The sequence below is a fragment of the Pteropus alecto genome, unplaced genomic scaffold (assembly GCF_000325575.1).
Source record: "Pteropus alecto unplaced genomic scaffold, ASM32557v1 scaffold98, whole genome shotgun sequence".
Lineage (NCBI taxonomy): Eukaryota > Metazoa > Chordata > Mammalia > Chiroptera > Pteropodidae > Pteropus > Pteropus alecto.
In genome coordinates this window covers 21,877,133-21,888,214 of record NW_006443570.1, presented here as the reverse complement: position 1 = coordinate 21,888,214, position 11,082 = coordinate 21,877,133, and the positions used below count along the sequence as shown (strand labels likewise).

The window sequence follows — 11,082 nt, the reverse complement described above, 5'->3', positions numbered from 1 at the left end:
GAATGCCACTGTGGCCTAGGAAATGGTTCTCCAAGGAGCAGCTGGCATTAACCCTTCAGCAGCAGGGGCAACAGCCTGCCTCTGTGGCAGAGGCCCCAGACTTTTCCAGGGGAAGGAGATAAGGCTCTGCACCCTTGTCATGGTCCTGCAAACCTGAACATTTACAGTAGTCGTGGGGTTGAGGGGCAGAAGGAGGAAACAGACTGCTGGCCCTATTCTCCCAGGCAGAAATCACAAAATATAATCCCACCTGCCCAGGTGCTGAGAACAAGACATTCCCAGGTCCCTGCACACACTACTTTTGTTGATATCTAGTCTCGGGCCTATGGCGGGCTTAAAGAGGAGCTGGCACACAAATGGGCATCCCCCCGACACCCAGGCCCCTGCCATACCACCACTGTTCCGAAGACCCTTCACTAGTTAATCTACACTCCTCAGCCCAGTTGGCGACATGTCATAGAACAGGAAAAAAAAACGAAATCTGGCCTCCCCACTTATTAGTTGTACATATTAACCTCTTTGCTCCTTGGTTCTCTCATCCAGCTTTTGAATGCCACTGAAAACGACCTTGCCAAGGTTGCCAGTGGCCTCCGTGTTGCCAAGTCCTTGTTTACTTTTTTTGACTTGTTCGTAGTTTACAGTCCTCTCAGCTCTTATCGTCCCACCCCACCTAGTCTTACACCTCCTGTTACTTCTTCCTAGAATTTATTACTTCTTGAAACCTTCTTATTTATTTGATCATTTTTAATCAAATGTTTTGGTTCCCCTACCCCACGTAATCTCAAGAGAGAAGGTATTTTCTCTGTCTTATTCACCAAAATAAACTCCAGGCTTAAAACAGCGGCTGGCACATGGAAGTTACTTGAGGATCAGTTCCAGTAAAATTAGAGTGAAAAACTGAAAAAGCGGAAGGCATGGTATTTTGGGAACAGTGGCTCTAACCTAGGAGGGCAATAAAGGGAAGTCCCATGATTACAGCTGTGCAGCAACTAGTCTAATCTTGAGCAGGAATAAGAATCTAGAAGTGTTTCTGGCAGGAAAAAAAAGAGGCTCCATGCAACAGAGAATAAAATTGAGATGCTAAATAATCTTGAGGATCGAAAGGCACATTATCCTTTGGTCAATAAGAAAAAGAAAGGCAATTAGAAACTCCAGGAAAAACAAAAAGTTATTATAAAACGTATTGGACTCAATATGAAATAATTTAATATGTAGCAGAATTTAGAACAATCAGTGGAGTACAATAAAAACAGTAAAAAATTCATTTGACCTTGCTGTGAAGATCATTCTTCTCTGAGAGGGCAAGGATCGAGAGCAAACAAACAGTATGCAATCCTAGCATACTATTTGGCCCTGAGGAGAATTGTATTTACTTAATAACAACTAATAATGTTGAGTACATTATATGCCAGAAAAGGCAGTAAGAGCTTTGCATATAATATTTAATCCTCACAACACCCTAATTTACACATTATCATTGTCCTTATTTTACAGATAATGAGGCATGGCACATTAAACCAGTTTTTCTCGGTCATATGGCTAGTGCAAGAGCTGTATTCACACCTGGGCCTGTGAGACTCAGAGCTCCACTCCCCACGGCTGGCCCTAGCAACCAGGCTGTTTGACCTTCAGGCTCCAATTCTTCTTAAAAAGAAGCATAGGAGACCACGTGCTTACACACATATGTGCAAACACACATGCACTCCTAAGAGCCAGGATGCAAAGCCACAGAGCAGCAGTAGAGCTGATCCAGGCAGGGCAGCCAGAGTAGCAGGGCCAGAGCAGGGCCTTACCTTCCTGCAGTCTTTGCAGAACACCGACGAGCTGCCCAGGAAGCCCAGCACCTCCCCGCAGAGCAGACACTGGGAGAGGCCATTCCCCAGCACGTTGCGCCTCATGGTCTCCAGCCGCTCCACCAGCCGCCTGAAGCACAGGACACAGAGTCAGATGGAATGTGCTTCCTGTCTCCACCCCAACCACTGTCCAGACACGGCTGCCGCGGGGCCCCAACACTATACAAACCCCATGTGCTGTTTTCTTACCTGGGGTACTGTTCCCTGCCTCACCTCTTTGCCCGGCGGCTAACATAACCATTCATTTCCTCACCGATATTCATTGAGAACCTATGATGTGCCAAACACTGGGATTATTGTAGCAAACAAGCCAGAGACAAACATGGTCCCTACGCTTATGGAACTTATGCTCAGTAAAGTGAGAAAGTCTAGAAACAAGTAAACCAGAAAACTGACTTCAGAGGGAGAAGCACTATGAAGTAAAATAAGTGGGAGGGGGAGGGAGAGACTGAGGGGATGGGGGCATGTTAGATGATCATCAGTGAAGGCCTCTCTGAGAACATTTGAGCCGAGAGCTAGAGGATGGAAAGATGCAAGGGGAGGAAGCATTCCAGGCAGAGGGAACGGCAAACGCAAAGGTTCAAGGTAAGAAAGGGCCCGGCACGTTGGAATGCTAAGAAGGCCAGCGTGGCTACTGCCTGGTGAGTGAGCCGGAGCCTGGGATAAAGGGAGGCTGGAGGGGGGAGGAGGGCCCAGATTACAGGGTTTTGTAGGTCACAAAATGGAGTTTGACCTATTCCCGAAGGTCATCGTGAAACTACTGAGAAATTTTAAGAGGAGTGATTTGATCTGAGTGATGTTTTCAAAAGCTCACTCAGGATTACAGGGGGAGCTGAGGTGAGGAAGGCAGCAGAAGGTCGTGGGAGGTCCGGGGAGGGAGCCTGGGATAGGCTGCATTTCAGGGGCAACGTCGAGGGATCTGGGGTGAATGGAGGTAAGAGAGAACCAAGATGACATAGAGCCTTTTTGTTGAGCAACTGGGCAGATGAAGAAGGTGGAGAAAGAAAGAAAAAGAGCCCGTTTTTGAACCTGAGATGCTGAGTGTCCAGGAGCCTTCCCTGAACCCCACTAAGTCTGGCATAGGTGCCTCTCCTCGGGGTCCCATGGCCCCTTAGCCTACTGTGACCCCTGTTTCATGACAACTGGTAATGCAATTCTACAATTTCCATGAAACTGGCAGCCACTTCTGTTTTGTTGGCTGCTTTATCTCCAGTGGACACTCAGTGAAAATTCTTGAATGAATGAAGGACAGAGTATGGATACATCATCTCCTCTAATTGTCACAACCCTCATTGAGAAGGAGGCTATTTTCCCCCATTTTAAAGATGAGAAGACTGAGGCTCAGAAGATATGAAGTCACTTGCCAGGGTCACACAATTCCTAAGAGGTGAAGCCCAGGTCCACCCAGGCTCCCCTCTTGTGGAAACCCCATACTTTCCCGAGGCAATCAGGCTTTGCCCAGGGGCTGACAGATAGCAGACTGGGCACTGAGGCTGCCTCTACCCACATGTCCTCTAGCAAGCACTCCTGACTTCCACAGGTGTCATCGTCCCTTACCCCAGGGACCTGCAGAGCCTTGGGAGCAAATCCAGTTTCAGCCCTGGCCTGACCTACTTGTTTTTGGGGACTTTCTGTCAATACAACCCTGTGCCCCCTAACTCATGAAACACACAGGACTCACTACCTCCTTTTGAGATGATTAACCTGAGGCACTGCCTTTTGGGTCATTCTGCACCTCTGCCACATCCAGTGCTCGGAGAAGAGGCCAGACCACTTGAGCAGCACAGGGAAGGCAGAGACAGCCGCCCAGATAGATGAGGGGGCACAAACGTGTCCCATTGCACGAGAGAACCGATATGAAACATCCCCCAGCTCCTCACACACCCTCCTGGGGGAGCCTGAGGGATGCAACACTGGCATGTCAATCATCTGTCTGATCTAAACCCTTTTTGTAATACAGTGATAGTAATACATCATTATTATTGAGGCACACACGTTAAACTGGAAAGTAGTAGTCTTTGCAGTGGTGTTTTCGCTTTCTAGGACTGCATTTCTACAATGTCTGACTTCTTTTAATGATTATATATTTACTAGAAAAAGATAAACAGAACAGGGAGATCAGAATCAAATTAACTCCTGCCCAAGGCAACGCATTGTGTTTGTGTTTTCCCACTTGTGCTTTTCTGTGTTTTTTAGATTTTCAAGGAAGTATGAATTGCTTTTGTAATTAAACAAACAAAAATAGACACAACAAAGCTGTTTGAAGACTGCTTAGTAGTCAGCTCTGGATGCCTGAGGCCAGGAGAAGAGCTTAGAAGATGCTAGAGAGTGTCTCCTGTTGGACTCTGATGGGACGGCCCAGGTTCAGCCTCGACTTAAAGCCCTCCCTGCTGGACCAGAGCTGGCCTGCCCTTAAGGCTGTAGAGCTGAACAATGCCTAACGCTTTTCACCACACTCATTCATTCTTCCTCACGGCTTGGAGCCCCACATCAGCCACTATCCTCATCTTACAGAGGGGTATAGTGAGGCTTTGCCAGGCTGGGTTACGCATCTACACCCGAGGGGTGTTCAGGCAGAGCTGACTCACTCCCCACGGTAAAAAGCCAGTCCTAGGACCCAGGGTGCCAGTCTCCCAGCCCGATGACCTGGCACTAAGCGCCCCTGCTCTCCTCTCACTGCTCGGCTCCTGTTCCTGTTAGGAGCAGCCCTTACCCTATCCTTTGCTGCTCCATGACGTCGAGCTGCTCGGCCCTCTGGATGACCTGCAGGATGGCCTCTAATTCAGCCGTGCTGAGGCACTGGCTCTTCCTCTGCTTCTCTGTCTGGTAGGTATGCACAGACCAGCCTGTATGCAGCCTCGAGAGAGAACAACACAGAGGCCTTGAGGCCACCCCAGTGCAAACCCCAGCAGCCCCGCTGCATCCACAAAGCCCCTGAGAACAGTTTGGGGAGGGCCCAGCTGCTGTGTGTTGGGAGCAAGGGGCTCAGAGAACAGGGAAGACATCGGGCTCTAAAGGCTGGCTTTGCCACCCGCCAGCTGCTGGGCCCCACAAAGACAGCAGCGCCTGGGGGGGCAGGGCCTTGAGGCCACCCCAGTGCAAACCCCAGCAGCCCCGCTGCATCCACAAAGCCCCTGAGAACAGTTTGGGGAGGGCCCAGCTGCTGTGTGTTGGGAGCAAGGGGCTCAGGGAACAGGGAAGACATCAGGCTCTAAAGGCTGGCTTTGCCACCCACCAGCTGCTGGGCCCCACAAAGACAGCAGCACCTGGGGGGGCAGGAGCACAGAATGTGACCACTGTGCAAATGGAGAAGGCCACTGCCATGGCGCATGAGGTTTTGAGGGAGGAGCACAGAAGATTAGCAAGAGAAGCATGCAAACCTAGATCTGAATCATATAAGAAAGTGAGGTGGAGTTAACTATGTAACAGGAAAGAACTATAATTAGGTTAAAAATGAACCTCGAGGATAAAAGAAGATTCACAGTATTTTGAAAACTAGAGGGTCCAAGGGCAGGAGGGTAACTGAGCTGCATGAGAGGAGGCAAGGACAGGCAAGATGGCGAGGTGGGGCTAGGGCTTGGCCTAGGGGACTCAGCCTTCTCCACTCCACTGGACTGCAGGAGGGACGCCTCCTGAGGCTGAGACCTCAGCACAGTGGCGGCAGCAGACCAAGCCCCAAGCTCCCTGCCCTACGTCTCTGCTTTTCCAAGGCATTCTGTACCAGGTACTAGGAACAGAGATGGGCAAGATGGCAAAGTCACCGCCTTGGAGAACTATAACATGCTGGGGGAGACGGGTGCCCAATCAGTTACACAAATATTTATTTAAAGAAAAAATTATAAGAGCTATTCATTCAATGCATATTTATTGAACATCTACTGTGATGCCAAGCTCATTAGGTGCTAGAGATATGCTGCTGGTGGAACAGACAGGTGGGCATTTGGAGGATGTGTAAATAAGGGGAACTAACCCAGTCGGTTAGCGGGGGGAAGGGCACAGCACCAGCACCACCACCCGCCTCAGTGGACGCAGCTCCTATGCAGCTCACTCTGGGCCCACTACCAGCCAGGGGTTCTGCAGACTCCTCCCACTGGACCTCCTGTCATCCTGCAAGGCAGGCTGCCTCATTTCTCAGAGGGGGAAAGAGGTGGGATACAGTTAGATGGCTTTCTAAAGGCCAGTCAGGGGTCAGCAGGCCTCTGGGCCAGGGGAGCTCCAGTCCAGCAGCTGCTGACAGCCGTGCCAGGCTCCCACAAGGCATCCTCTGAGCCTTATTTCCTGACTTCACCTGATCGCCCACCAAGTCCCACAAACTACATTGACCTATTCATCCTCCTCCCCAGACTCCCTACCCATGTCTAGTCAGGCCTTGACTCTCATTTATGGCCATGGCTGCCATTGAGCATCTTGTTCCCTTGCAGTGCCCCTCCACGCAGCCAAAGGGCCGACTCAAGCTGCAAATGTAGATGAGTTGCAACCCCTGGGGAAGAACCTTCAGTGGTGTCCAGCACCCATCTGTACATCCCCCATAGGGTGCCCTTGTCTCTCGGCTCCCCTGGCCTCACACGATGTGCACTACCAAAAACTGCTCCTAGTTCCCTTGTTCTGAGCTGTGTGCTATCTCCAGATCTTTGCTCACACTGTTCCCTCCACATGAGAAGCCTGACCCTCTACCTAAACCTCCTTTCCACTGGCTCACTCCTTTTTTAAGACTTCTTTGAGACATGATCTTCAACAGGAGGCTTTTCCTTGATCCCCTCCCAGATGGATTAGGAGTCCATTCTGAGCTAAGACCCGGGCATAGCTCCATCACTGGGCTTAAACATTATTTTGAGGCAAGTTGGGACCCTCTGTCTCGCCTTCAGAATGTGAGTCTCTGGAGGACCAGGCCCTGCCCCATCTGGCCCCTGTCCACCTGTCCGTCTTCCTTTCACCCCATTCGTCACCTCAGTCATTCTGTGTTCGAGTTGACACTGGCCCCTCTCAGGTCCTCTACATGCCATAATCTTTCTACCTCAAGGTCTTTGCACGTTCTGTTCCTTTTGCCTAGAAGCTCCTCCCTACATTTCCATCTGACATTTACCCCTCCTTCAGGACCCAACAAACACATCACACTCTCAGTTAAGTTAGCACCCCCTTTACCCCAACTGCCTGTTCCCACTGCCCAAGAACATGGGTAATTATGTGTATGATGCTCACTCCTCCTCACCAGTGCCTTAAGACAAGAGGCCATGTAGGTCTTGTTTACTACTGTAAACAAAGCCTGGCACATAGTAGGGGTCTGGAAAATATGTGATAGTGGCTGGAGGGCAGGAGGACAGACCTAGAGTTAGAGCCAGGAAAGGTAAAGTTCCCAGACTTCCTAGAAGGAGTCTCGGTACAGTGCCTGGACATGCGGATTTGAAGTACTCTCCTTTAAGGCGCTTGGCATTACAAGAAGCCTGGCTTTACAAGGCAGCACACCCTGGGGAGGAGATAAAAGCATTTGCTCTTCTAAAAGGTGCTACAACAGCTTTTGGCTGCTGCTGAGCACAAGACAAGGTCAGGAAGAACTGAGGAAACACCAGAGGGGTATCCAGGGGCCCTCCCACAAGAGCACAGCTCTCCCTGGCTCCTTGTACTAGCCAGGGAGGACACAGCATCTGGCCTGGTGTCAGAGAGAGGGAGAGGGGCTGGTTTCCTCCCTGGTCTCTCCCCCGTGCCGGGGCTAAGCCATCTCAGTAAGAGGGACAAATTAACTGTCGTGCAAAGATTCCAGCAAATCATGCAGGACTCCACTCTTTTGGGGTGTATCAGATTAATTTTTCTCTCCACCTTTGATGTTTCAGCTCTGTGTCCCCACAGGCTCATAACATCTAATTGCAAATTTCCCATTTGGGAAATGCTGACTCCTGTAATTGGCACGGTATGACAGATAAAGAGGACTCTTGGGCTTATGTGACACCAGGAACCCCCAACTTCTCAGAGAGATAGGGAGACAGAAAGGCAGGAGAGGCATCTAGGAACCCCTGTCTCCAGCCACAGGGGGACAGCGGGTATAGACAGCTTGACCAAACTGGAGCTGAGGGGTCACCAGGCTGAGGGATAACAAGAAAACCAGGACCCCAAGGGGCCAAGACAGAACCAGAGAGACTGTGACAGGAACGTGGAGGAGCTCTGGGATGCCCCAAGGCTGGCTGTGTGTGTCAGCCAGGAGGACGCTTTTCATTCATTTGATGAGGCTTAGGTCCAGCCTTAAGTCCTGTCTGCCAGTGCTGGACACTCAACTTTAAACTGGGCTTCCAGGGATCAGAGGCGCCCCACCTTTAGGGGCTCAGGGACTGAAGGCTCAGTGACCAGTGACAGAAGGGGGTGGGGACATATGCTTTTAACAGAGAAGGCAAGAAAGGAAGCGGTCTGGCTCCCTGCAGCTTGTTGTGATAGGAGGAACACAGGTGCCGGAGTCAGAAAGATCCAGATGCGGGTCCTGGCCCTGACACTTACAAGGTAAGTGACTCAGGCAAGGAGCCAGACCCACTTTCCTCACCTGAGAAATGGGGATAAATTCTATATGATGGTTAAATGAGTGAAGAGGTCTGTTCAGTGCCCAGCTCAGGGTGTGGGGTGTTTATTACATAGGTACTTGTCTCCAAACTTCCCTCTCTGGGTTCCTGGGACAGAAACACGCCAAAGAGAGACTGGGAGCAGGAGGGGGAGGGAGAGGGAAGCCTGGCTGGGCCTCAGAGGTACTCACTTGGCTCGCAGGGCAAGCTGCCGATCATTGGGGCAAACCCACTGATCACTCCCACTGCCAAAGATAGTGTCCGCCATGCTTAGAACGCCCAGGCGGGGTGGGGACTCACATCTGAGGTGAGAAGAAGGAAAAGAAAAAACACGTCATTGGCTGGGGTGCAGATGGTATACAGGGTCCTCAGGCTTCCAAACTATCCCCATACGTTGCCCCCACTGACACGCAGAATCTCACCATTAGAATCACTCCTCCAACTAAATACGGTTCCCTCCACGCTCCTCTTTCAAAAGGCTCATAATTCTGGGAGGGGTGGCTAAGTGGGTCAAGATTGGACCTGACCGGCAGGACATCAAAGGGTTAGAATCAGAGAGAAGAGGCAACTGCAGTAATTTCCAACTTAGTTGGCAAGCCCTTAGTGCATTTAATCCCTGCTTCCCTCCACATACAGCCACTGCTGTGCTTAGCACTTCCTCAGCAGAAGTGACCCTGGTTGGGGGTAGGTGGAGAGAAGATGGCTAGACAGCCTGGGCAAACCCTACTTGGCTCCCAAACATGGGGGACCTGGCAGCAGCAGCCCCAGGTGCATGAGTGTGACTGAAGCCAGTTACCATCCTCAGCTCTGCATACAAGGTCTTTCACGCACTCTGATCCCCAAGATGTTCCGCTAACAATGCTCTCCGGAGCAAGAAGGAGGGCAGGGAGTGACAGCTGCACCAGGACTGCCACCCTGCACAACTGTCCACCGGGACTACAATGTAAATGGTACCCTTGGAAATCCTGTAGGGAGGTGACCCTGCTCCTGAACTTCCTGGGGGTTTAACTTGTACAGTGTGGCTTAGCTGGCCTTCTCCTTGCCACCAAGGATATGTGTTAGGGTGCACAACTGTCCACCGGGACTACAATGTAAATGGTTCCCTTGGAAATCCTGCTCCTGAACTTCCTGGGAGTTTAACCTGTACAGTGTGGCTTAGCTGGCGTTCTCCTTGCCACCAAAGATATGTGTTAGGAGGAGAAAAAGGAGGGGAAGAGAGAGATGAGTTTGAGGGAATCTCAATCTTAGAACAAAGACGAAGGGCTGTACTGAGTTGTCCATACTCCCCTGGTCTAATCCCATCTAGACCAGTGTTTCTCAAACACAGGACTCTTTCACACTCTTAAAAATTACTGAGGTTGGATATCAGTATAGCAGTCCCTCAAACGTTAAACAGAGTTGCCCTATAACCCCCAAAACTACTGCTAGTTATATATCCAAGAGAACTGAAAACACACATCCACACAAAAATTTGTACATGAATGTTCATAGCAGCATTATTCATAATAGCCAAAAAGTGGAAACAATTCAAATGTCTATCAACTGATGAATGAACAAAACATGGCATATCATACAATGGAATATTATTCGGCCACAAAAGGTACTGAAACACTGATACTGGTTATAACATAAATGAACCTTGAAAACATTATGGTAAGTGAAAGGAGCCAATCACAAAAGATCATGTACTGTACGCTCCCATTTGTATGAAATGTCCAGAACAGGCAAATCCAGAGACAGAAGGTAGATTAGTAGTTATCAGGGGCTGAGGTGGAAGAAAAGGAGGAATGGGGAGTTCCTAATGGGTTCAAGGAGTCTTTTTGAGGTGATGAAGTGTTCTGGAATTAGATAGTGGTGATGGTTGCACAATTTTGTGAATACACTAAAACCACTGAATTGTATCCTTTAAAAGTGTGAATATAGTATGAGATATAGTATGAGAACTATATCTCATTTACCCATTACTAAAAAAATTCTTGAAGAGTCTAAATGATATGGGCTATATCTATTGATATTTCCCATATTAGAAATTAAAATTGAGAAAAAATTTTATAATTCATTAAAAGACAATAAATCCATTAGATGTTCATATATTTTACAAAAAATAACTATATTTTCAAAACAAAAAACCTTAGTGAGGATAATAGCACTGTTTTACCTTTTTACAAATCTATGTAATGTTTAGCTTAACATAAGGCCCCTGGATGTTCATTTCTGATTTTTCATTCACTTTTTTGCAATCTGTGGTTTTCTTAAAGTGCATGAAGGACATCTAGGCTCTCACGGGTATATGTACTAAGACCAGAAAAAGGAGGAGCATCTTAATAGCCTTTCTAGATGATTGTGGCTGTTCTTTCATACTACATCAAAACAACACAACAGTCAGTTGTTTCTTAAAGATCAGTTCCAATGTGGCATCTGAAACTGTATCAATGAACTTTTCATCTTATGTGCATTTGTGAGAAGATGAGGCCAAACATCTTATTATGATGATGAAAATAGTTTCGACATTGTAGACCCCTGACCTGCTGGGGACCCCCAGCCCACAGTTTGAGAAAGTCTGTTCCAGACCAATGTCACCCATTTTCGTGATGACCAGCAGGGGGCAGCGTACACACTGCAGCTCACTGACCCACACAGGGACCAAACCCACCACTTTGACCTCAGGGTTTCTCTATCCCATGCTG

General features: G+C 49.0%; 1 protein-coding gene across 8 annotated transcripts in view; it reads right to left on the bottom strand.

The window, feature by feature from the left end:
- Window positions 1-11,082, bottom strand: part of RPH3AL (rabphilin 3A like (without C2 domains)) — a 143,618-nt gene that overhangs the window by 79,561 nt on the left and 52,975 nt on the right. For 7 of the 8 annotated variants that reach the window (XM_025041531.1, XM_015599271.2, XM_015599266.2 and 4 more), the window contains 3 exons: window positions 8,587-8,697; window positions 4,567-4,710; window positions 1,794-1,923 (listed from right to left, as the gene is read on the bottom strand). In XM_025041531.1, the coding sequence (XP_024897299.1) occupies window positions 1,794-1,923; window positions 4,567-4,710; window positions 8,587-8,663 (351 nt within the window). In that variant the 5' untranslated portion in view covers window positions 8,664-8,697. The remainder of the gene's footprint in view (window positions 1-1,793; window positions 1,924-4,566; window positions 4,711-8,586; window positions 8,698-11,082) is intronic. The other variant, XM_015599269.2, reaches the window with a different exon arrangement.